General features: G+C 45.7%; 1 protein-coding gene across 1 annotated transcript in view; it reads right to left on the reverse strand.

The window, feature by feature from the left end:
* Thsd4 (thrombospondin type 1 domain containing 4) overlaps positions 1 to 27583 on the reverse strand; it is a 573246-nt gene that overhangs the window by 527785 nt on the left and 17878 nt on the right. Inside the window, exons 2-3 of the mRNA XM_038322684.1 lie at positions 20419 to 20526; positions 5218 to 5287 (exon numbers count right to left, since the gene is read on the reverse strand). Of these exons, the coding sequence (XP_038178612.1) occupies positions 5218 to 5287; positions 20419 to 20447 (99 nt within the window). The 5' untranslated portion in view covers positions 20448 to 20526. The remainder of the gene's footprint in view (positions 1 to 5217; positions 5288 to 20418; positions 20527 to 27583) is intronic.

Below are 27583 nucleotides of genomic sequence, written 5' to 3' on the forward strand. Positions count from 1 at the left end.
GCCCCTGGCCAGCAGCCCTAGCAGTGAGTTTTATTTCCTCCTTCCAGTCACCATCCCTTTCTACAGCAAACGAGAAATGTGAATTTTAAAAATACACGTAAGAAACAAAAGCAATTAAAATTAATTATATTTTCATATCTGGAAGTTGAGAGATACAGTACTTCAGGCTGGGAGACGGCTCAGTCTATAAAGTGCTTGTCACACAAACAAGAGGACCCGAGTTCGCACCCAGGACCCGTGTCAAACGCTGGGGATGGTGGTACATGTTTGTAACCTCATGGGGAGTTAGAGACAGTAGGATCCTGGGGCCAGTGGCCAGACAACTTAGCCAGAACAGCAAAAGACAGACAAAGTCTCAAAGATGATGATGAGGAGGAGGATGGGGATGGGGATGAGGATGGTGTGGATGAGGATGGGGATGAGGATGAGCATGAGGATGATGTGGATGGGGATGAGGATGATGTAGATGAGGAGGATGTGGATGAGGATGGGAATGAGGATGGTGTGGATGTGGATGAGGATGAGGATGGGGATGAGGATGAGGATGGGGATGAGGATGAGGATGGGGATGAGGATGTGGATGAGGATGAGGATGTGGATGAGGATGAGGATGGGGATGAGGATGATATGGATAAGGATGGGGATGTGGATGAGGATGGGAATGAGGATGAGGATGGTGTGGATGTGGATGAGGATGGGGATGAGGATGAGGATGGGGATGAGGATGATGTTGATGAGGAGGATGTGGATGAGGATGGGGATGAGGAGGATGTGGATGAGGATGGGGATGAGTATGGTATGGATGAAGAGTAACACTAAAGTAAGTGCACAGGCATGCTTGTCCCCCATGCATACACAAATCAATATATTTAACGTAAAATGACATTATTTCACAGTTTTCCTGAATAGAGAGTTTGCCTTGGGCCCTGCTTTAAAAAAATTAAAGAAAAAAAAACCACCTACCACCCTCTGCCAAGTATCAACAATTAATTCCGAGACTAGAGGGTGAGCGGGTAAGTGGTCCTCCGTGGGGTTGCTAATCCTGCCAGAAGAGGAGGCCTTCTGGACAGAAACATCTGGAAAGAGCTACTTACACTCTGCACTGGGTCCCCCCAGCCTTTATTATTACATAGGACAGTTCTAAAGAGATGTAGCCAGTCACCCAAGCACGCTGAGACGTGCATAGTTTACTTGACAGCATTTACAAATTATGTCTCCTGGTTGGAATAACTTACGTCGTGGAAACACTTCCATATGCTAAAGTTGGACACAGCACAGTAAGAAGGAAGAAAAGAGAGCCTTCGAGTAGCCGGCTTCCATATACATACTCCACTAAAACACGTGCAAATTAATAATGCTGTCCCTACAGAATTGACCGTAGATGGGTTTCTAATTCTTTCTCCTATTCTCTGCAAACAATCAAGAGTAGCAATTTTATCACAAAACTAGAAGTCAGTTATGAATGTATTTATGTAATGAAAGCAACTAGATAGCAATTATAAATCTTATTTTAATCAAAAACTATGTGATTTTTCTCCCAATTCCCTTCTGTTCTTTCAAGTCCCAATAAGAAACTATTTCCACCTTCAGATTCCAAAATACATGTGTGCATGCACACACATATGTGTGTTCCTGTGTATTCATGTGCACATGTATGTCCCATGTATATCATGTGTGTAGGTAAGAGGAAAACCTCAGGCGTTGTTCTCAGTCACCATCCACCACTTTTTCTTTTTTGAAACAAGCTCTCTTGCTGATCTGGAACTCATCAAGTGGGCAATGATGGCTGGTCAGTGAGCCTCAGGCATCCCCTGTCTCCATCTCCCAATGGTGGGATTACAAAGGTGTGCCATCACTTCCGGATTTTTAAATGGCTTCTGGGGATTGAACTCAAACACCCCACTGAATGGACTATATTCTGAGACCTAGTTCCTTCTTTTACATTCTGAATTTGGAGCAGAGGTTAGCAAACTTCGGCCCACCAGCCAAATCCGGCTCACCACCTAGTTTTGTAAATAAGGCTTTACTGGCACACAGTCATGACTATTCATATACACAGTGCCTCTGGCTGCCTCCGGGCCAGCCAGAGAGAAATGACTGAAAACGTGGTCCAGAAAAATTTAAAGTATTCTCCACAACTCTTTATGGACAGTGTCGCAGGCCCAGTTGTTAATGAGCATGTCCTTAGTCTTGGTTCCTTATAGACAGTGTTGCAGGCTCAGTTAACCAGCATTCCCTTAGTCTTGTCTCTTTACAGTGTTTCAGACCCTGTTAATAAGCATTTCCTTAGTCTGCCTCTTGCAGGCCTAAGTAGATGGATGCTACTACTGCCAGCCCTGCTTTTCCTGCCAGGTTTTTGGGGATCCCCAGGATAACAGCCACAGTTGCACAAGGCCCTAACAAAACAATGAAAAGCAACCTGCCACCCAAGGAAGCCCGAGTGTCTTCTTTTCTTGGACGCATGGCAAGAAGACACATGTGTTTATTATGAACCACAACTGTTCTGAGATGTCTTTCCCCGAGTGAAGAAATCTATAAATGGCAGGAGGCGGGTTTAAACCTAGCCTTCAATTGCAAAGCTCTTAATAATATTTTGACAAGGAAGTACTACATACCAAGATATGATACTGTTTAGTTTAGTGTTCTAAAATCAACATTCTAAAGCACCTCATAAACCTTTCTGTTTCCATTATCAGTAAAAAGAAAACCTTTGAGAAAGATGAAGGGGGTGAGCAAGATGGCTCAGGAGGTAAAGGTTCTTTCTACCAAGGCTGATGACCTGAGTTCAATCCCCAGGACCAACACAGTGGAAGGAGAAAGCTGACTCTCACAAATTGTCCTTTGATCTTCACATGTGCCAAGGGGCACATGTGACACACACACACATGCACACATGCAAACAAGCACTCGCATGCACACATGCACTCACTTACGCACACACATTCACACACAAAATGAATTTTTTTGTTTTTTGTTTTACATCCCAACCAAAGTTTCTTTTCCCTCCTCTCCTCCCAGTACCTCCCCCATTACCTTCCCTCCTCCCCTCCCCTCCCCCATCCACTCTTTCTCCTCTGTTTCTCTTCAGATACAGGGCAGGCTGGCCTCCCATGGATATCAGTCAGTTACAGTGAGACTAGGCACCTCCTCTTCTATTAAGACTGGATGAGGCAATCCGGTAGGAGAAAAGGGTTCCGGAAGCAGGCAACTGAGTCAGAGGCAGCACCTGCTCTCACTATTAGGAGTCTCAAAAAAAATACCAAGCTACACAGTTGTAACACATAAAGAGGGCTGAGGTGAGTCTCATGCTGGCTTCCTGGCAATCTGTTCGGTCTCTGTGAGCCCCTGTGAGTTCAGGATAGTGGGTTCTGAGAGTTTTCTTGTGGTGCCTTTGACCCCTCTGGCTCCTACAATCCTTCTGCCCCCTTCCCCAAGTTCTGCCTAATGTTCGGCTGTGGGTCTCTGCATCTGTTTCCATCAGTTGCTGGGTGAAGACTCTCTGATGGCAGTTGAACTCAGTTCGACTCACATTAAATGAAATTCAGCAAAATAATTTTTTTTTAAAGAAAAACGAAGGTAACATTTATTTGGGAACATTTTACCCTGAGGCTCAATATATAATTCAGGTTATCTTGAAAGACAAAGAGAAACAGCAAAAAGAAAATTGGATTATTTATAAAATATTTTAACTCTGATTGCATATTTTGGCATCAATAAGAACAAAAAGGACTCCATTAGGGCAAGTCAACTATTATCCCAATAATATACCAACCATTAATAACTGAGAGCACAATAATAAGTTTTACAGCCTTCTGCTTATTAAAATTATGACTGGGGATGAGACAACAGAGTGAGAGGCTATAAATTTCCAAATCAATCTGGCAATACGAAGTTTGGACCTTGGTCAGGTCCCAGTCATTCGTCATTCAACAAGTACTGCGTTGAGCACCTAACTAGGCCAGGCTCTACTCCAGAGTTACAGCCGTGTGTGAGAACCACATTCACGGAGCTGTCTTGCCAGTGGGGAACAAGATGCTATAGAGACTTCTATCTGGTTCGGATAAACAGAATGTAATCCCAGGATCAGAAAGAAATTAAATAGATCAGATGAGAACAGCAAACATTGCTTGGGAGCAGATGAACCCTTTGCATGTGTTCCTCTCGGTCCATTTCTGCTTCGGAACTTCCTGTGAAAACCCTCTCCTAGCCAAGGACCGGATCTGCTCAAGCCCACTTCAGTACTCTCAAGACCCAGGGAGCAGAACCGGACTTGAGGTACTTTGGCCAAGCATCACATGTCTACTTCTCAGGATACACTAACAGAGCCCCTGCTCCGTGGGCAGGCAGCACCACGCGGGCTAATGCCCCAGGGCAAAGTTCTACACGAGGTGGGTGGAACTTGAGGGGAAATGAGTTCTTCATGTCCTGTGGGCCTAGAAGGCTGGCCTCTGGGGACTGAATCGTGGGCTCTTGTCAATTCTCTAGACCAGTGGTTCTCAACTTTCCTAATGCTTTAACCCTTTAATACAGTTCATTTAGTTGTGGTGAGCCCCAACCATAAACTTATTTTGTTGCTGCTTCATAACAGTAATTTTGCTAGTTATAAATCATAATGTAGATATCTGATATGCAGGATATCTAATATTTGATCCCTGTGAAAGGGCCGTTCAACCTCCAAGTGGAGAACCACTGGTCTAGACTAATCAAAGGGAAGCATCAGCAGGAGTCATCATGGGAGGACAAAAGGCCACGTTCTTCCTTCCCAGAGCCTTCACTGGCAGTAGAGGCTGGGCCCCTCCATCAGTGACTACAGCTCCATATCTCAGACACGGGGGTTCCTCTCACAACACGTTTGCTTTTCCGATCTTCCTCTGTCTATGGCCTTGCAGGTGTGCTTACACGGGTACCAGCTCTGTCATGGCTCCCTCTCCTGAGCGGGGCCTCTGCCCACAAGCCTTTGCAGGGCTTTCCCAGTCGTCTCTAGTGATACAGGCTGCAAAGTCAGCTCTGCTCACAGCTCAGAGACTGACTCTGAGCACCGGCTTCATATCCGACTTATGGAAAAAATGAGAAGGCTGCGAATATTCCAGAAACGGGGCTTCTACTCGGAATCAGCTGGGAGTAACCTCCAGCTGGAGCAAGGATAAGGGAAGCGGCCACGGTGACCACACTCCCTCTGGCAGAGAAGCGCAATGGCTCCGAGTGGCCAAGACTTACCTTTCTGTGTTCAGTAGAGGACTGTGGGCAAACAAGCTGAGAACCAAGCAGCAGGAGGGTGGCCAGTGCACTAGGAAAGAAAAAGAGCAACAGGCAGGTCTGTGAGTATGGTCCTGGAAGTACCTAGAGGAAGTTGGCATCACCAGCTCATTCCTAGAAGGAGGAAGTCCTTCCACCCTGGGTCCTGAGACAGACACAGAGAAGACACAAAGGGAAGAGGAAGCAGTCCCAAGCTGGAGAAGCCCATGACACGGGGCAGATGTGGGGTGAAATCCCAGGCCTACTTGCTCCTGGCAGGACTTGTAGCTCCAAAACAGCTTCTGGGAGCCTCAGTCTCCCTTCTGTAAAATGGGGATAACAATGAAAGTAGGCTCAAAGCTGTGGAGGAGGCTGAGTAGGATGGCCACCACCCTCACACAGAACACAGCATATGCCAGCATGTGCTGGTTAGCAAAGTAACAAGATCAGCATAAAAGGGGGGGTTCCTAGCTGGCCCAGAAGCTCCCTCCCCCAATAGTTCAGGCTTGCTTTAGAGCTCTTATTCTGCCCACCTGTAGCAGAATAAGGTATCACAGGAGGTTAGCTACCTTAATCACCACTGTCACCAGCCCTGATTAGGACCTGTATCAAGTAAAGGAAAGATGCAGATTTTTGTCTGTTTGTTTGTTTGTTTGTTTTGGCCTGGCCCAAAGGCAGCATGAAGCTCTGATTGCAGCTACATCTAGGCATGGATAGGCATGGATCCAAATGCTGCCATTCCCACGTGGATGATCCTGGGCAAGCTAACATCTCTAAATGAGAAATATTCTCGTCTTCTGTGAGGATCATGGAACACTGTGGTGGTTTGAAAGAAAATGGCCTCCAAAGCGAGTGGCATCATTAGGAGGTGTGGCCTTGTTGGAGTAGGTATAGTCTTGTTTCAGGAAGTGTGTCACTGTGGAGGCGGGCTTTGAGGTCTCATATATGTTCAAGCCACACCCAGTGAGGCAGTTCACTTCCTGTTGCCTGTATAAGATGTTGAACTCTCAGCTACCTATCCAGCACCATGTCTGTCTTGCACATCGACATGTTGATAATGAACTAAACCTCTAAAACTGTAAGCCACCCCAATGAAATGTTTTTCCTTTATAAAAGTTGCCATGGTCATAGTATTTCTTCACAGTAACAGAAACCCTACCTAAGACAAACATGATAGAGGGGAAAAAATATGTAGATAGCAAGTCAGAGGAGAAGCAAGTGGTTCCAGGACTGAAGCAATGGCTCAGCCAGTAGAGTGCCTGTCATCAAGCATAGGAGCTAATTTCACCCCCTGGATATACACTTTAACAAAAAGCCAGGTGGGTGAGCACTAATCCCAGTGTTGGGGAGGTGGGGAAAGGAGGAGCCCTGTGACTCCCTGGCTAGCCAATCTAATGTGGATACTCAGTGAGTTCCAAAACCAGTGTGCAATCTTGTCTACAAAATAGTGGTACAGCACCTAAGGAATAACACTAAGACTGCTCGGGCTTTCACCTGTGCACAAGTGCACACACACACACACACACACACACACAGGAATTTAAGTGCCCAGAGTCCTGGTTTCTAATTAACAATACCATTATTCTGAGCATTCCTGGATCACTGCATCTTTTGAGTATATTTTAGTGCTTAACCCTGAAGGCAGTTCAATTACGCAGCAATTCCCCACTTTTTTGAGGCCTCCATCACTGTGGGGTTCAAAACACTGCCCTATTCCCCCCAAAATAAACCTCTCTGTGGGGTTAGGGATGAAAACATAGTGGCACCTGGGAGTCAAGGGTACAGAGTTAGAGGAGAGCTCTAAGACCCAATATGCCACCAGGCCAACAGTACTAAATGAGGATTTAATAGTAAAGGCAAAAGTATGAAGAGTTGATTTATCGCTTGCTGAGCCTCTAGCTAGACCACTGCGACCCAGCAGGATTTCCCACGGCGGCCACATGCTCTAGCTTCACTTTCCAATGCACAAATAAATCCACACCAGTGGTCCTCAACCTTTGGAGTCCACCCCTTTGGAGTCGAACAACTCTCTCATAAGGGTCACCTAAGACCATCCAAAAACACAGATATTTACATTACAATTCATTAACAGTAGTAAAATTACAGTTATGAAGTAGCAATGAAAATAATTTTATGGTTGGGGATCACCACAGCATGAGGAACTATGTTAAAGGGTCGGTGTTAGGAGGGTTAAGAATCACTGATCTACACTGTTTGGCACTCACAAGGCTTACATTAAGTAAAGAATAGGTCCCAATGGTGATGTTACAATTCCTCAATTAATACTTACTAAAACATTATCAACAACAACAAAAAACAAGTATTCATCTATCAAAAACATCCTAAACACACCTTAATTTCAACTTTTGATTTTGTGTGTTTCACTTTTTAAGAAATGTTTTTAGGACATCTTTTTCTAGATAGCCCTGGCCAGTCTGGCACTCACTGTGTCATCCAGATTGGCTTTGAACTCTCAGAAATTCTTCCACATTGGCTAAGTCTCATCTGGGTAATCCTGGGTAAACTAACATCTCTAGGCCACAAATATTCTCATCTGTGAGGATCATGAAGCACAATGGGCACAAAAATTTCCAATACTATCAGAGACGATAGTTTAAGTATCTGGGACTGGGGAGGTAGCCCAACTGGGAAAACATCTGAGGTGTAAGCAAGAAAACCTGAGTTGGTCTCCAAGAGGCACAGTGGCGTGATGTCCTGCTGTATATGTGTTGCTTTTATTGGTTGATGAATAAAGCTGTTTCAGCCAATAACTTAGCAGAGTAAAACCAGGTGGGAAATCTGAACAGAGATATATAGAAAGAGTAGGAAGAATCAAAGAGATGCCATGTAGCTGCCAAAGGAAAAAGACACAGAATATTACAGGTAAGCCACAGCCTCGTAACAATACATAGATTTATAGAAATAGGTTAATTTAAGATGTAAGAGCTAGCCAAGAATATGCCTCGGTCATTGGCAAACAGTGTTGTAATTAATAAAGTTTATGTGTAATTATTTGGGTCTGAGGGCCAGGAAACGAAAGCACAGTCTCTGTCTACAGTAGCACAGACTAGTTTTTGTCTCCCTCACCTTTTATTTAAAAATTTTTTTCTCACATAATCTATCGTGATCTCTTGACCATAGCTTCTCCTCCTCCTATTCCTCCCAGTTTCTCCCTACCATCCCTCACCTCTAGATCAACTCCCTTTCTATCTCTCATTAGAAAAGAGCAGGCTTCAAAGAGACAACAGAACAAGTTGGCACTTCCACCAGCAATGGATGAGTATTCCCCATACTCCACATCCTCTCCAGCATGAGCCATCTCTTGTTTTATTGTTCTTACCCATTCTGACAGGTATAAGATGAAATCTTGAAGTAGTTTTGATTTCCATTTCTCTGATGGCTAAGGATATTGAATATTTCTTTAAGTGTTTCTTAGCCACTTGAGTTCCTCTTTTGAGAATTCTGTTTAGACCTGCACCCCATCATTTAATTGGGTTATTTGTTTTCTTGATGTCTACTTTCTTGAGTTCTTTATTTTGTATTTTGGATATTAACCTTCTGTCAGATATGTAGTTGGAAAAAAATCCATTCTGCAGGCTGAGTGGAATGTACTTGTAATTCCAGTACTCAGAAGACAAAGGCAGGAAGTCCTGGGACTTTCTGGGTGGCTAGTCTAGCCTAAAGAGCCACCTCCAGCCCAGTGAGAAGCCCTATCAAAATAAGACAAACAGTTCCTAAGCAATGGCACAGCTACACCCACAAGTACGTATGTGTACACACACACACACACACACACACACACACACACACACACACACACACACACACAATGAAGCTTCTGTTAAAATGGCAATGGGCCAGAAAAGTCCCCAAGCCATGCTACAGTGACAAGAAGAAACATCTGGAGATTGGCTACCCAGACAGTGGGGGAGGATGGTCTTCCTATCTCCCTAAACTCAGTTTATCCTAGAAACCAAAACATACATCTCTGCTAGGCAGTATGCATCCCTACGTTTTATGACTTTGCCTATTACCTTCTCTTCCATACCTCAGTTGCCAAATCTATAAAATGGGGATAGCATGGCCTGTCTAGGCCACCTCAAGTGAGGAACGCACACTTTGAACCTGTGCCCACAAATCAGGATAATTTCTATCATAGCCTGGCACTGCTTACTCTTTTCAAAAGAAGACCAGATTTGTGTGATTTCATCACAAAAACAAACAGAAGCTCCATAAATGTGTCATACATACTTCAATCCTCAGAGCCCTTGGCTCCACAATGTGCACACACTTGCAGTGTCAACAGGAGCATCTCTGCATCAGCACTAACTCCTCTGGATATTTAGGGGGACAGAGCAGGAGAGGGCCATCCACTTCCCTGTCTCAGGAGAGGGCCATCCGGGTCCCTGTCTCAGGAGAGGGTCATGCAGTTCCCTGTCTCGGGAGAGGGCCATCTGCTTCCCTGTCTCAGGAGATGGCCACTCAGTTCCCTGTCTCAGGAGAGGGCCACTCAGTTCCCTGTCTCAGAACTTATTGCAAGTTGCCTATGAATTCCACCTCTTACCTCAGCTGCTCATGTCTCTGCTTAGAGTTTTTTGTCTTCCATGAGATTTTGTAATAATTGCATAGAGCCATTACATCTTCCAGCCAGGACTATTTCTTCTCCCCCAAATGACTCTGTGACACCCACGTCTCTCTTCCCATAGAAAGTACCACCAGGTCTGGGGAGACAGCACAATGAACAAAGTGCACAAGCACCAGACCTGAGTTCAATCCCTAGAGCCCATACTAAAAGGGCCAGGTAAGCCAGCTCTCCTTGGAATGCCAGGGCGCTAGGGAGGCAGGGGAGGACAGGCTTCTGGGACTTAGCAGCTGGCCAGCCTAGCCTACTCAGTGAGTTCCAGGCCAGTGAGAAACACTTTCTAGAAAGAAAGAAAGAAAGAAAGAAAGAAAGAAAGAAAGAAAGAAAGAAAGAAAGAAAGAAAGAAAGAAAAGAATTCAAGAAGGATGGCATCTGCAGAATAATACCAGAGCTGTCCTTTGGTCTCTACACATATCCACACCGTGTACACATAAATGCATCTGCACACACATACGTACACCTCCCCACACATACGTACACCTCCGCACACATACGTACACCTCCCCACACATACGTATACCTTCACACACATACGTACACCTCCGCACACATACGTACACCTCCACACATATGTACACATCCACACCCATACATGTACTTCTACATGCATGCACCTTTACACATATACGTGCATCTCTACACACAATCACACACCTCCACACATACATGCACTTCAACACACACATAACATCTCTACACATACACATGCACCTCCACACACATACATGTACCTCCATACACATGCCTACACTATACACACAAACACACGCACAGACTAGTGTGAAAATGGAGGAGGAGTGTTGATTTTGTCTCTGTCTTATCCCTGTCCCTAGCAGAGTACCTATGACACATAAAGTGCTTGATACATTTAATTAATGGATGACGAGCTGAGCTCGGGAATAATGCGCTGCGTTAATGAGCAGTGCATGGAACTCACGAACAGCGCCTTGAGCTGGTAAATGATGCTGCCCTATCCAGATGACCTCTGAACTTTCAGAGAGATGGGACTCACGGGAATGAACAGATTTTATAATGTCCAAAATAACTTCTGGAGCTTCTAAATGTTCTTTTAGAAAGGATTTATTAAAAGAAGATTGGTATAATGTCCAAAATAACTTCTGGAGCTTCTAAATGTTCTTTTAGAAGAAGATTTATTAAAAAGAAGATTGGTTTTATTTTTAATTTCTATGTGATGCCCACCCCCAAAAAGTAATCTTATCCGATTATCCAAGAGAAATGTTTGCTGAAAAGCTATTTAGAGGTTCCAGCGTCTCCTCTCTTTGCTAGCTGGGCCCTGGTGAAGCTCAAACACACAGGAATCCTCAACAAAACCATTCTGGGATAAAACCTTAGTTATTAAATAGGCTCTGCTCTGAATGGAATAAAATAAATTCTCCCAGAGGGGAAATTATTCTTTGGGCTGCAATAACAACAGTCGGAGCAATATATAACCCCAGGGGCCAGAGGAAGCTCTGCCAAAGGCTGAAGGTTTCCTACCCCTGCTCAGCGGAGGCTGTCTTGGGCTCCCCAACCCTGCTCACACATACCTCACTAATTAATAGTCTGTCTCGGTGCCCATGCCTCTTCCAAACACAGGACAGCCCAGCACAAGGCCCTGCTCCTCCTGACCCGGTTCCAGATGAGTGCCGAGGACCAGGAGAGCATGCATGTGTCTGTACGAAGCTCCTGTGCTATTCCACCCGGATAGTTTGCCTTGGCAAAGGGTGCTCAGCTTGCAACGTTTTGACAGATTGAAGGCTACCAGGGCCTTTGGCAAACAAATCACAAGTTCCCTTCAGTGTGGAAGGTGGGGAGCCACATAACTCCTAAGATTTTCTGATCCACCTTGCAGTCAAAACTACCCGACATTTCACAGGAATCAAAATAAGAGATACGCTATTTATCCGCCGCTGGTGTAGATTTCAAGCATTCTACGAGAAAATACCGCTCCGTAAGATGGTACAAGATTTACATAACGGAACTAGGGCTCCAGGCTTCTGTATTTGCCTTGGCCTACCCTGTTCGCCACACCCAACCATCCAATTCCAGCATAGGCCGTGTCTCACCGCTGCCCAGTTCACATCCCCTCGATGGACTCAACACCATTTGAGAGTTCTAAGTATCAAAACAAGGAAAATGGGTGGGAATCTCCCTCCACATCTTTTCTCCTTTTGTTAATACAACCCAAGAGATACATAGGGAACCGCCTAGAACTGAATCAGCCGGCACCAATGTCTCAGCACGGAAATGCAAACCCCAGCTGGGGCAGCCACACTCTCCCAGCCCCAGGCTCTCAACTGCCAGACACGGGAGCCTCCTGGGGATAACAGCGTTCTCGCTACAAACTAACCACTTGCCATTTTTAATGCATCCATTTTCTCCCTGACAGAAAAAGACAAGAGGAATGATTCTGATGAGAGAAGGAGGCTTGAGAGGAGGAGGAATGATGGCAGCAGAGGCAGGCAATCATCTAAATTCCAATTTCTTATGTCCCCTAGTTCCTTATTCAGAGTGTTCTGTGCTCAAGTAATTTTTTTTTTTTTTTTTTTTTTTTTTTTTAGCTTTCCAGCATCCCCAGGGTGAGTGTCCTTCAAAGCCCTGGCCTTTGGTGCACACAGAGTCTTGAGGGCATTGTGGACTTCTGGCAAGAGAGCGAGGCCCAGATATGTCACCGGCTCCTTCCTTGTCTCGGTTGAGAGACAGTTCACTGTACAATAGTGTCCTCTTAACTTGGCTCCCATCAAGTTCCCCCTGGCCTGGGAAACCTGTATCCAATCAAATCAAATCCAACAGGCTTTGGGGAAAGGCCTGCCTGGTCTGGGTGAAGTGAAACATTTCCATTTTACAGCGCAGACTTAGACACCTTTCTAACTGCACATTGGTTTTATTGCCTATTTCCAGGTCCTCGGTGCTTGCAGCCATTCATGTTCCCTGGGAATGCAAGGTGCTCTATCATGCCACAGCTTTTTAAGACCCAGAGCCCTCTGGTGAACGCCTCCCTCTCTCTCCAACTTTTGATATACCTCTGCAGCCAGCAGAATCGCCAGTACAAAACAATGAAGGAGAGAAAAGAACAGAGGGTAGAATGGAAGAGAAGGGAAAAAGGAAGTGGGAACGAGGAAATACAAAAGAAAAGGTAAATGAGGGGCGAGGGGTGTGGCTCAATGGTAGCATATGGATTAGCATGCTGCTTGAGCCCAGGGTTCATCCCCAGCACCATATGAACTAGGCATGACACGGTGTTTTAGCCCTGTATTCCCAGCACTCAGGCAACGGAGGCAGGAGGATTGTGAGTACCAGATCATCCTCCGCTACATAGTAAGTATGAGGTCAGCCTGGGCTATATGACACTGTTTTCAAAGAAAAAAGCAAGAAAAGACAGGGGGGTGGGAGTAGGGGGAGGCAGAAGGTGAACAAGGCAGACAAAATGGAGGGAAAGGAAGAAGAGAAAGAGAAAGAGGGAGAGGAGAAGGAAAAATGAATCAGACTGAGGCTGTCATAGAACACTCCTCATCAGTTTGGGTTTTGTTTTGTTTTCTGGGTTTGTTTTTATATTTTGTTTCTTTGTCGTTGGTTTTGTTGGGCTTTGGGGTTTTTTGAGGCAGGGTTTCTCTGTGGAACGGGCCTGGCTATCCTGGAACAGACTCTGTAGACCAAGATGGCCTCGAATTCCAAGATCCACCTCCTAATCTGCCTCTGCCTCCAGAGTGCTGGGATCAAAGGAGTGCGCACCACTACCAGGCTCAGTTTTTGTTTTTATTTTTTTTAATGCACCCCATAATTCCCCATGGGAAAGACAGTAAAGTTAGTAAAAGGAAGGTAAGCTAATAGAGTCCTACAAATTAGAGCAATTGGTTCTAACTCCTGAGGGGGACAGTAAAACAGTTACCTGGGGAGGCAAGGAATGGCTAGCTGGCAACCCAGTGATCACACCTTGACAGCATTCAACTCCATCTCAGTACAGAATGTTCTAGCAAATCCCACAATCAAGCACCGAGTGATGAGGACAGGGTCCAGGTACAGGGCTGTGCCAGGCATAAGGCAAAATCAATCCCGTCTGGATGCTTGCCGTCATTTTATAGGTAGGCTTTGCCAGGGCAACCCTCCAGAAACTCATTTTTATTTCCTCTGGCCTCTCTGCCTGCCGTTCAGATGGCTCCTACCAGAAATCCACAGATGAGCGTCCAGTAGGTTCTTCCTGGACTTATGTCTACCCTTTTCCCATTAGCGTGGTAGCACTCACAAGCCCCCGTTCCCAAGCCTGTTTGCATTGGTAGCTAGCACTGCTCTGGATTACACAGAATGCCCTAGAGGTCCACCTGAGCTGTGAATCAGAACACAGCAGCAGGGGTGTTTGATGGTAGTCTCTAGGAAAGTGAGCTTTAGGCTGCGGAAAGACTCTCTAAGGCCCGCAGCCAAGGCGGAGGAGCCGCTGGCAAATGAGGTGTGGATGAGATAAATGCAGATGATTAGGGCAGAAGAGAAAACCCTTAAAGCCTAGACTAACTCTGTCCTCAGAGCGCTTTGCAAATGTCTTGAAATTCTCACCGGGCTTTAAGGTGGAAACCTCAGATAATGCCTACGGGTGTGGTTTGCACAAGAAAGACAGTCAGGACTTCCTGCGCAAAGGAAGGCTCTTGGCCCCACATCAAAACAATCTCTGTGAGGACTGACGTGTGTTTTAAGTTTAAACTGTTGACAGTGTGTCGCCCGTACGGTTTCCATGCTTTCACCTACGTTCGTGATTAAGTCACTGATCATCCTGGTCAGGAATAGAAGTTCGTCCTAATTTCTTTCATAGAAAAGGTAATTATTGCTTTGTATTCAATATTTCATCTTACAAGCCCTAGCCAGACGGGTTATCCATTGCACGGCTGGACTGCCACTCATTCGATATTCTGATCTATTTACTGAGTGTCACCTGAGTAGTGGTTTAGGTGACAGCTGACACAAACCCCAGTCTGACTTTTTGTTTGTTTGCTTTGCTTGATTTAAGGGTTTGTTGTTGTTGTTGTTGTTGTTGTTGTTGTTGTTTTAAAGATAGGGTCTCATGCAGCTTCAACTCTCCATCCTCCTGCCTCAGCCTCCCGAGTGCTATAATTGCAGGTAGTGCCTGGATGGCCTGCCTCTGAAATACCAGGAAATTGAAAAGCTTGACTCAGTGGCCTCTTCTTCCTTTCCCTCTACTTCCTCTTCGTTGTTGGAGCCCGCTTGTTGGTTCCTGGCTGCTCAGCCCCGAATAATCACACAGAAACTATATTATTTAAATCACTTCTTGACCCATTAGCTCTAGCTTCTTATTGGCTAGCTCTTACATATTAATTTAACCCATCTCCATTAATCTGTGTATCACCATGAGGTTGTGGCCTACCAGCAAAGTTTAGGCATATCTGTCTCCAACAGTGGCCTCATGGCTTCTCCCTGACTCCGCCTTCTCTCTCCCAGCATTCAGTTTAGTTCCCCTCACCCCCAGCTAAGTTCTGCCTTGCTATAGGTCCAAAGCAGTTTCTTTATGAATCAATGGTACAGAGAGGAAATCCCACATCACTCCTTTCTCCTTTTCTCTAATTTCCTCCTCTTCTTCCTCCTCATTTCCTGATCTCCCCCCAAAAAATTGGACAGTGATTGACCCCTGTGACCTTTCCAATTATCACATATTTCTTCACCCCAGGGGAGACTGCATTGTTCACTACTAATCACATCTCAAACATCCAGCCCCATCTTGGATGCTCTCACACACAGGCAAACAGTTTCTGAGCCCACTTCCCCTCACATCTGTCCTCAGGGCCCTTTTCAGAGTCCCCAAGAGGCCCCAAGAGCAGTCACCCTTCTCGCTCTCATTTCCTCAATCCCTTTGGGTTGTATTTCTAAGTGGAATGGCTGACAGGCTTAAAGTAATAATACTTTACTGGAGTGTATATCAAGGAAAGGAGAAGCTGATGTTTTCAAAGACTAAAACCAGACACTTGACCTAAGGCCACGGACTGTAAAACCCTTAAAATGATCCAGACCTCTCCTCCATAAGACCTATAAAATTCACCATCTCACTGTAATGGCCCTAATTACATCTGCATTTCTTCAAAAACTACCGTTCAAAATAAAAACGGCCAAATCCATTCTATTTCCTGCCAATGTAACCACCTCCTTGGCATTTAGTAGTTTTGCTTCCGCTTGTGTTTTCATTGGAAACGTGAGGTTTGTCAGCTCTGCTAAGCTCAGAAGATGCAAAGAGCACCTGCCGCTCCAGCACTCACGGGCTGCTGGCTGGTGGGGTCAGCTCACCATCCTCGTGGATGGCTAAGCTTCACGGTGAGAAAGTGGGGGAGGTGGAGCCAGGGAGATGGTTCAGTCAGCGAGGTGCTTGTTGTGCAAGTATGAGGACCTGAGTTCAAATTCCCAGCACCCACATAAAAACCCAGGAGCGGAGGACAGGGCAGCAGGCATCTGCAATCCTCGTACTGGGAAGGCGGAGGCTGGAGGCTACTTCAGGTTTGCCTGGCCAGGCAGTCTAGTGCAATCAGCGAGCTGCAGCTTCAGTGAGACACCGTCTCTCTACGAGGAAGGTGGAGATCTAGAAGACTAGAAGACGCCTGGATTGGACCTTTGACCTTCACACTCATTCGCCATACACAGAGGCACAGTTGAATGCATAGGCAAACACAAACATGTGCACACAACACACACAGGGCATGTAATTTGAAGTCTAAGAGATACAAACCCTTCTGTGTGTATGTCAGTTAGCACATTTCCCTTCTGACTTGAAATAAATGCAGACAAGTTTGACTTAATCTAGCTTCCTCCAACCTTTTGATCCAAAGGGATTTTACTCCTCCAGAAGCTTTCCTGTGCGTCCGGAGCTTACCCAGGACTTAACAACCAGCTACCCCGCTCCTTCAGGGTTAAAATTTTAATGCATCTCTGCTACTGGCTTTGTCTAGGAGTCTTTTCATTACCAAAGTTAGGAGCAGAGCAGGGGTCTATGTTAATTCCTGGGCTTCACTGTCTCTTTCAAATGTGGATGAAGCTGACTTTCTGTTGTTCTGTGGCTTGGCAAAGCCTGGGGAAGGATTTTTAAACTAAATCTCTGAATGTCGGTATTGTGAATCCCCTTGAATGTTTTTTCCTCTTGGAGATTTTCTGGGCAGCGCATGTCTAACTGCAACCTGCTTTCCCTCTGCCTAGAGAAATCCCTTGAGTCTTCGCATCCATCTCCACGAAGCTGGTTGCTTTGATAAATGCAGAAACCAGCTGAATGAAGCACGCGTGCTTGCTCCTCTTCTGCTTTGTCAGAGACTTCTCGCTCTTATCGGAACACTCTCTTCCTCCAGAATATTTTGAAAAGCATTTCAATAAAAGGTGTTATATAGCTCTTGCTATATATAAGCTCATATATATATATAAGTTTTGCTTGTAAAATATAAAATATATTGAAATGGGCCTGAAGAAAAACGTGTACATAAAAGTTGCGACGGTGAGATAGCTCCTTAATAAAGCACGTGACACTAAGCGGAATGATGTGCGGGATCACTCGTGTACACACACACACACACACACACCATTTTTTTAAAGACATACAGTGAGTGATGTGTGTCTGGCTCTGAGCAGGGCTTTGACAGAAAACTCCAGTTTATGCTTCTGCAGAGCCACCTGCCCAGCCCCGTAACTCACATTTTCCTCCTCCAACCCTGACAGCAGAACCCTTGAAGAAGCCTCCACCAAGCAGACCTGCCAAAAGAGTCCTTTTGCTCTGACCAGTGCAGGAGGGGCAACCATTCGAATTCCAGGATGTGAAGGAAAACATAGCAAATGGGCCTTTTCCCAGGAAGCGCTCTGCTATGTCGCCTGGGTGGCCATGTGTTTGAGGATCCCTGTGTCTTCTGAGTGCCTTTTCGATGACAGCACACTCACACCCGCTTGTCATGTAGGGAGTCCCCTCCATTCTCCGACTTGCTCTTCGCATCCAGTTCAATATCCGACTGTCACTTCTACTTCGCTGTACCCAGTTCCGCTGCAGAAGCGCCCTGATGGCCGGACTGACTTTACTTCTTTACTTACTTTACTCCCCTGGCGCTCTGCAGCAGTATGCTGGGGTCTCCCCTATGTTTGGCGCATATTGTGTGTTTAGAAATAGCATTTAAGGTTTGAGGTTAACAGCTCAGCTGATAGAGTGCTTGCCTAGTAGACATGAAGTCATGGGTTCCACCCTCAGAACCCCAAAACCAAACCAAGGTGGTGCACACATATAATCCCAGCACTAGGAGGTGGCATCAGGAAGATCAAAAGTTTGAAGGCCATCCTTAGCTTCACAGAGAATTCAAGGTCAACCTAGGATATACAGACTCTGTTTCAAAACAAGTTTTATTTTGAAGTGCTAAGCTTCAGGTCGTTCTGTTGATGGCTGGGTATTATACAGGTCAAAAATGAAGCTTTTCTGTCCTCTCTTCTTGTCATCTGACATACCTGTGACCATGTCATTAATACACAGTTTTGTACTTCTTGCGGGACTTTGTGTTTCAAGCATGCACATGACTGTTCATGTAAAATTTTACAAGCAACAACATACTAAAGCACACACACACACACACACACACACACACACACACACACACTATACTACACTCAATTAAATACTGAGTAAAAATCCTGAAGCATCTGCTTGGCAAATGTTGCAGCCTAGCCGGGCAATTGCACATGGTGACATCATAACATGTCACAGACTGTTTGCATTTTGAGCCTGAGTTGTTGGCATCTGAGGCTAATGCATGGTTAGAGAGGAAGAAAGACTGTAAGACACCCTGAGGATGCAGCTTTGAGACAGCAGGCTCTTCTATCTCTCTGTTCGAACTGTCAATCAACTTATGTAAAGATTATCCCAAAACCTCAGGGTGACCTCATCAGAGTTGCCATCAACTTACTAGGGATATTCAGGAGGCTCACGAGACAGAGTAGCTACAACAACCACTCAGTAAACTCAGTGTAAGGAGGATGTGCAAGAATCAACCTGAAATCCTGACTCCAAATGTTGGTGTCTATAACAAAAGATTCATTGATCTGACAATAATGTGTAAATGTTACAAATTTGTTCCTAGGGAGTTCGTTTATGTCAATAAAACCCTGTTGTCTACTCTATATATTGAGATCTCACATAGGATTTTGATGAAATAACTTTTTTAAAAAATATTTATTTATTTACTATGTATACAATATTCTGTCTGTGTACGCCTGCAGGCCAGAAGAAGGCACTAGACCTCATTACAGATGGTTGTGAGCCACCATGTGGTTGCTGGGAATTGAACTCAGGACCTTTGGAAGAGCAAGCAGTGCTCTTAACCTCTGAGCCATCTCTCCAGCCCGATGAAATAACTTTTAAATTCATCTTTACTGGTGGGTGTGGGTGTGTGTGCGCACGCGCGCATGCTCACACACCACAGAGGTCGTGTGGAGTTGGCACCCCTTCCAGATGTCAGTGCTCTACTTCCACCTTGCATTCCAGCTCCTGGCCTTGGGTCATCAGGTTTGCAAGGCAAATGCTTTCACCTGCTGAGCCATCTCACTGACTCTGATTAAATAATCCCATCTGCTTATTTTATTCTATTAAAATAGGATCTCGTGTAGACAGGCTTGCCTCACCTATAGAGTCAGTTTCTGATCCTCCTGCCTCTATTTCCTGAGTACTGAAATTATAGCCATGTGCAACCAAGCCCAGTTTATTTGGTACTGAGAATTCAAGCACTCCACCAATTGAGCAACTCTAGTCCCGTTAGCAGTTTATTTGTTTGTTTGTTTGTTTTTCTTTTAAGTTTAAAGTCAATTACAATAGCATGGATTATATTTCCAATGTTTGAAGTGCGTATTCTGAGTCTGTAGATAATATAAGTTCATTTCCATAATTTAATGTCTCTGAGAACTGATTTTCTGATCCACAAAGTAAAAAAGCAGTAGTTACTCCACTTACCACATACACATACTTAACATCAGAAGTGGGATTTCAAATTAAAGTGGAAGTTCACGGAAGTTGTAAGCAGAACGAACTAGGGCAATAATGATACCAGACAGGTTAAATCAAACTCTGTGGAGTTGAACCAGGACTACCTGTGGTCATAGGAAACCATAATACTTTTCAAGTTCCTTAGATAATCTTATTACATAAGATAATATAAATATTCACTGATATAATCCAATTATTTACCTAAAAATAAATTTTGTTTGGAGTCACAGAGTTTCCCAGAAAACAGCAAAGCTCCAGCCACCTGGACCTTGTCCTATAGTGTGTAGCTCCTGGCCCGGATAGACTTTCGGGACTGCAGAAAACTGCAGGCTTGGACTACTATATCAAACACTATTGCTATGTACAACCAGAAGGCCAATTAATTCAAGAACCCATACAGTAAAACAAAAACATCCAACTCCGTTTTGGGCCAGGGGGATATGCTTTTCCGCTACAGTATAGACTGAACCCCGAGCCTGGAAATGTTGGGTAAGGGCATAGCACAGAGCACACCCCAACTGTTGCTTTTGCTTTTAAGGGGTTTTCTGCTCACCTGAGACAGCTTGTGAAATGGGAAACCATGATGCTGCAGGTCCAGGCTAAGGCAAAGGTTCCTCAGAGGGGTTCCCCGTTTTCTGCAGGTTCAAGTGATGTTCAACTCCTATAGAAATGAACATGGTTATTTTTTTAGCATCTCTTGCCTAGAAAAGTTCTAGAACCCAATCAGATAAAGAAACTGGGATTAATGAATGTGAGACGGCGGACAAGATGACTCAGCTGGTAAGGACAGTTGCCACCAAACCTGCCAGCCTGACTTTGATCCCCAGGTCCTGCATGGTAGGAGAAAACTAACTGGCACAAGTTGTCTTCTGATAGCACTATGTATGCCTTGACAAACACCACACACACCATAAAACGAACAAATAGAAAATGTTAAATAAATATTAGTACATTTGCATTAATTAAAAGACCATACAATAGAAGCTATTAAAAGAAAAATGCCATTTCCCAGTCACGGTGACCAGGAGTTCCCAAGTGGAAGGTGATACTGAATGAACACGAGGGAACAGCCTTCCAGGATACTCAGTACAGTCTCTGACTGTGACAGTCAGTCTTCACTGGCAGGTTGAAGGTATTTGGAATCTCTTATAGGACACTGTGGACGCATTTCCCGAGAGGTTTAACTGAGGAAGAGCCATCCTGAATGTGGGCAGCACCACCCAGGGGCTGGGAATCCCATACTAAATGGGAAAGGAAACAGAGAAACCCAAGCGACCATCAGCATTCCTCTTTCTCTGGGTCCTGATGGGGAGCACCACGTGACCAAGCAGCTATGCTCTCAGGGCCATGCCTTCCCTATCAAGATGGACCACATCCTCTCCAACCATGACAGCAGACTACGCTTCCCTTAAGCTGATTCTATATTTGGCCACAGAAACAAGACAAGTAACTAATGTGCCGACCCACAGAAGATGCTCGGTGGATTACTCTCAGGATGATGCCCTCCAGTTCTGGGGTGACGAGGCGTTGGCATTAGGCAAACTGTACTAGAAATCCAGTGGCTTCTGAATGGCTACCTGACCAGAAAGAAAAAAATCATTTGGGCAAGTCAGAATTTTGATTTCCCAGCCGTATAGTATATTGTAAAAGTACTGCCTGTCAATTAAAAGCTTAGCAGTTCTGACACAAGCTGTGGCATAGATGAACCTTAAGAAAGAACGCACATTACGTGACTCCATACACAGGTAGTATTCAGAATAGGAAAACACACAGAGACGGAGAGTAGACGAGGAGCTGCCAGGAGCCGGGGGAGGAGAGAAGGAACGCGGTAATGGAAAAATACACCATTTGTTCCTTGGGTGACAGAAGTGTACTAAAATTAATAGTAGTAATTACACAACACCGTGAATAGACTATAACCATTAAATTATTGACAAAATATGAGGAATCTCTCGATAAAACAGCTTCAAAAGTACTGCCTAGGGCTGAGGATAAGCTCAGAGCTAGAGTTCTAGTTTAGCATGGATAGAACTCTGAGTTCAACTCCCAGGACAGAAACAAAAACCCTACATGAAATACTACAGGTGGGGGCTGCAGATGTAGGTCATCTGGTAGAATGTGCCTACACGCACAAAACCCCAGGTTCCACCCGTCACCATGTAAAACAGGGCTAGCACGCCTGTAATCCTACCGCAGGTAGTCATACAGATCAAACAGGGAGGCAGGTGAAATGCGTGTGGCCAGTGGCTGGCGCATAGTGGCACTGACTTAAGGGTGGCTCTGGTGATATTTATGCAGAAAGGAGCAAAGGGACACTTAAGAGTATGTTATCACCTTAAGATTAAGTAGAGAGAATACCTCCCCTACAAACACCACTTTACTCTGGTGTCCTTACCAAACAGAATTCTAAGTACTGGCAAGCAAGGCATAAGTCTGGAAGCAAAGCATAAATCGCCTCAGAAAGGCCAGGGCGGGAGGTTTGCTTGGAATGCGATGGAACTCTGGAGGAGAGGATGGCCTGCCCCTGCACCTCCCTCTGCTCCTTTCAGGAAAGACAGATGCATGGAGCCAGGATACTGTGTGGGTGCAGACACGGGACGGATGACACCCTCTCACGGAAAGGCAGGGTTTTCAAAGATCGTTGCTCTCCACATTCTTCCCGGGATGGCAGGGGTGGGGAGGTAAATAATTATGAGGATTTACAAAAATGAAAAGGACAAGCATGAGACCTGGACAAGTCTATTCACAGGGGGAAAGAACCCAGAGCTTAAGTTCCCAGAAGCCCTTTCTGGAGTTGTTAAGAAAGGAAAGCCTCTTAGCTGCAATCTCTCCTAGTTGCCCATCAGCAGCTCATGAAGTTACTCGTGGTATTGAAGACCCTTCCCATCTTGACTGTCCGCCAGAGGTTACAGTGTGATCTATGAGGAAGAAGGCCTGCAAACCAGATCTCTTAGAGAGTCTTCTGCATCTTCTGTTGACTACAGGGCAGGTACGCAGCAAGGCAAGACACTGAACTTGGAAGGCAGAGCAAGTTTTGCCAAGCTGTGGGCTAATAAATATTCACTCAACAAGAGATGTGCTTGGGTCTTTTCCACAGTGCTCTGGCAGGAGATGGGGGGGAGGCATCAAGATTAGCATACAAAGGCTAAGAATGAAAACTTCCCACCAATATATAATATATAATAAATATAAGGGACAGAGCAGGGTAGAGAGAGGGGTGCATGACAAGGCCCAGAAAGAGGGCTCTAGTGGCCTAGGGCTATTGAACTTGTAACCTTCTTCACCACACCCAGTTTGGGCAGTGCTGGGAACTGAACCAAGAGCCCCAAGCATCTGAAAGAGGCAGGCACTCTACCAACTGAGCTATCTCCTGAGTGCCAGAAAACAAGTAAGATTATCCACACAATGTGACAACAGCTTTACAACCAACCACCGCTGCTGCCCCCATCCTGATCGCCCTCTGTGGGTATTTATGCTTTCAGGTTTTTATCCACCCAAAGAAAGGCATCCACTTGCATGCCATTTAAAACATGGCTTCTTTCGTCTGCATCCCACCCCTTTAAAATGAATATTGGGAGTATGTGGCCACATAGTGCACTGATAGAGAAAAACAAAAAAGTAGCCAAACACAATGGAGTTGGAGGCACAATTATGTTTTGAGAAATGTAAAAAAAATTAACTGCACAATTTGGAAAAATGGAAGGCACGACTCCTGTATGTCTTTTGACTAATTTCTTGGCAAGGGTTCTGGTTTGGATTTTGGGTTTTGAGACAGTCTTACTACATGATAATGCAGACTGACCTTGAACTTCTGATCCTCCTCCTGCCTCAGGCTTTAAAGTTCTAGAATCCACGGATGCCTAGTTTTATTTGAGTGGCCATCACCACATGCGGTTAAAGAGCTTACATAGGGAGAACGGCCAGCTCTCTCATTGACTCGGGGTTCACACAGGCTTCCACGAGGTGTCGTCTATTCACCCAGCTCCACTAGTCTAGCTGTGAGTCCCCTCCACCCCTAGAGACATGAAATTCATTTTGTGGGTCATGACGAGGAATTTACTAACAGACAAAATGAATGAAGGAGAGGAGAGACAGCAGCGTTTATCTCACATAGGGAGGGCATGCCTCACTGCGGTTTACAGCCGGGCAAGTTCAAAGTTCCCTCTCAGAAAGGCCAGGCACAGTGAAGGAGTAGAGCTTATGATTGTGTGGAGTAGAAAATGAGAAGCCCAGTAAAGCCCGTTCTCTAAGACCCTGTAAAGCAGCGCCAGGGATTTTGATGAGATGCGCAAGAAAGAGCCATTGTTAGCACTGGCGGGAGGGGAGCCCAGTAAAATGAGGTTCCTAGAAGATACTTTAGGCAACAGAGGGCTAAGCCATTGAGTCAACAAGGGCTCCATTGGGGGAGTCTCCTTCTGAGGTTTGTCATGATTTACAACTTTGAACACAATGTCTAACAATGCAGTTTCTGAAGCAGTGGACGCTCCTGAGGGGTTGGAGATCTCACCTTCTCTCTGATCCAGAAAGATTAAGGGAAAGCTGAATATGCCTGCTGATTGTCTCCTGATTTGTTTCCCTCACAGTCTCCACACCCTGGGAGGCCACAGGGCTTGAGACAATAAAAGCAGCATGGCAGATCCAAGCCAGGGCAAAATGCAATCCCCTCGACTCCTAAAGACATCAGCATGCCCTGACCTATGACACAACCGCATTGTCCGATGCACTGAGTGTTCTTCCTGCCCTTTGTCCTCATGGTATGAATAAAGCCCCTTCCTGACTCACCTGGTTCTGAAGAGATGGCTCTGCTCTGCCCCCCAAGTCAACACCAGAGGGGCCCAAACCCAGGTTCCTGTTCTCCCCACTCAGCTCTCCTTCTCAGACATGTGCCAGGAACTCACACAAGGTAAAGCAACCACCCATACAAACAAACTCACTAGTCCCTGGGTACAGGAAGTGACTCATGAGCAAAGAAGTAGGGTCAAGGATTTTAGAAGGAGCCTGGCTATGTCCCAGGCACCCGTGTCTCTGTTGTTAGGGAAGTTAGAGAAGACTGAAAGACCCCTTTCACTAGGCTCCTGAGGTGGTACACAGCATGCTGTACAACCCTCAGCCAAACTGGGGGACTAACATCTGGATAACGGACAGACGAGGACAAGGGAAAAGGGCTGATCATTGATGAAGGCTTCCAGAGTCAAGGACCTCAATGTATTTGGAATGGACAAAGCTTGTCCTGTAAAAAGGACCACAGAATGGCAGAGAGCTGAGGAATAAGGGTCCAGATGTGCTCTGTGGCGAGCCAGGCAGTAGAAACCAAGGTCTAGGGCCCCTAGCAAAGAAGATCCTGCCCAGCGAGGTGGCAGCTGGACAGGACAAAGGTGTCTCCACACCCCAACTGAGAAAACACTGTGAATGGGAGGGAGCTTTGGAGGAGACAGCTGCCAGGAGTGAGGGCCAAAAGCAAGAGGCAGACAATGAGGCTTGATTTCTTCAAGGGAGACCCTGCTTAAAGCAAACGGGCTATCCTCAGCACGCAGAGGGCTAGATAGCCTTCTAGGCATGTCCAACCTGCAACCGCTGGCCACACACAGCCAAGCACATTTTAAATGCAACCACTCAATTATAAACTTATGTATAACATTATGATGAGATTTTTTTTTTGTAACTAGATTGCATAGTTCTCAAGAATGAATTTTGTAGATGGCAATGTCGTATTACAAAGGCATAAGGCAACAGTTAGCATTAACAAGATAAGCAAACATGGAGGGGGTGATGGGGCAGGGGCAGGCAGGTAATAAAAAGCTGGATGAATGAATGAGTGGCTGAATGAATGACAAACGTGTTGTGCGGGCACATGCGGACACCAGAGAGGCCCATGTCAAACAGCTTCCTTAATCGCTATTTCCCTTACTGTTTTTTTCTTTTTTCTATTTTTCGTGTGTGTGTGTGTGTGTGTGTGTGTGTGTGTGTGTTTGCATGTGTGTGTTTGTGTGTATGCTCGAGCAAAGGGTTTCTTTTGTTTTATTTCTTGTTTTTTTTTTCTTGCATATATGTATGTGAGGGCCCCAGGTTGATATGTGGAACCATCCTTGATCAGTTTCCCTCCTTATCCATTGGGACGGGTCTCTCAATCAAACTCAGAGCTTTCCAATATGACTAGTCTTGCTAGCCAGCTTGCTCTGGAAAGCTGGAATTACAGGTAGCCATGCCCACCTGCCATTTCACCTGGGGTTCTGTGATCCAAACCCTGGTCTTCCAAGCTTGTATGACTAGCGTTTTAAGAGCTAAGCCTTCTCTCCAACCCTTCACCTTATTTTTTGAGACGAGGCCTCCTACTCAACTTTGGAATTGACCTACTCAGCTACACAGGCTGACCAGCAGGCTTTGGGGATCACCTGTCTCTGCTTCTCCAGGGCTATGGTTACAGATCCCATACCTGGCTTTTTGTATAAGTACCAGGGATCCGAACCCAAGCCTTCATCCTGGCATCTCCCCATCCAGAATTTTGCATACCAGAAAGGTGGTCTTTATCTTACTTCCCTATAGGTGCTACTATGTGTGTTCAGCAAATGTCTACCGAAAGCCCCAGGAGCAAGCACACATACCAACCACTGCAGATACAGACATCTGTTGCCTCTGTGGAGGGTCTGACCTCTCCAGCCTTCCCAGGCAGTCCTGACTCCACACAGCCTTTTCAGGAAATCCGGCCCCAGGCCACAGGGCACACAGGGAAGCTGACCTTGGGGCCCCAACCTGGTCACATTTCCAACTTCTGTACCCCTGGAGGGAGGGTAGCCAGGGGAATGTTCCCCCAGCCAACTTGTCCTTGGCTGACTGTCTTTCCTCCCAAGCGCGTCATGCAGCCCATCCCTTTTTTCCTCTGTCACTCAGCCACAAAACTCATTTCTTCCCACGGATCCCCCATACTGTAGACTGGCTGGCTCACCCTGAGCAACGAGGAAACACACAGACTATGAGTTAGGAAAAAATGTGGAGATCTATGCAAACTCCCTGGCTACTTGCAAGCAAATACATTACCACAGGCTTTGTCCTTCATTAAGTGGGGGGGGGGGGGAACCCTTGCAGCTCCTTCCTCACCTGGAGAAAGGTGGTTAGCCAGAACAGATAGCATCATCTTCACGGTCATTAACACTGCTATGGTTGTATATTTGTTTTCAATCCTATAAAGGAAATCGTTTCCCAGGTAACTAGGGAAAATATTCAAGTGTTGAAATATCAGGCAGACAGGCTATTTCACATACTCGAGCCATTTGTGCTGGCTTCTGCAGAGCTGTTTTTTTCAACTTCAGAGGCATCAGATCAAATGGGAGGGAATTCCTCTCTGGCGTCGGCATCTGAGCCACAGGAGTCTGTCAGTCTGGTGACATTAGTCTCACATACAGGACTCTGATCTAGCAACAGTCACCCATGCTATTATGACCTCTTCCTCTTTCCTGAGTCTTAACTTTTCACAGCCAGTGCCTGGCATGAGGCTTGAACACAGCAGGTACCCAGTCAGGTGACATCCAAGTCTAGCACTCAACCTTACCGGGAGGGTCTTCTCTTTGAGACAGATTGCCCAGCTGGGGATCTGAACAGCAATGGTGGTCTTCTGTAGCAACTGCTAAGTGTTTCTGAGATTAACACAGTGGGCAGCATTCTCCAACCAACTCCTAAAGCCCCCAACACCCAGGAAACCCTTCTGATGGACCACAGGTAGC

Source organism: Arvicola amphibius, chromosome 3, assembly GCF_903992535.2.
Source record: "Arvicola amphibius chromosome 3, mArvAmp1.2, whole genome shotgun sequence".
In the NCBI taxonomy this organism is placed as follows: Eukaryota; Metazoa; Chordata; class Mammalia; order Rodentia; family Cricetidae; genus Arvicola; species Arvicola amphibius.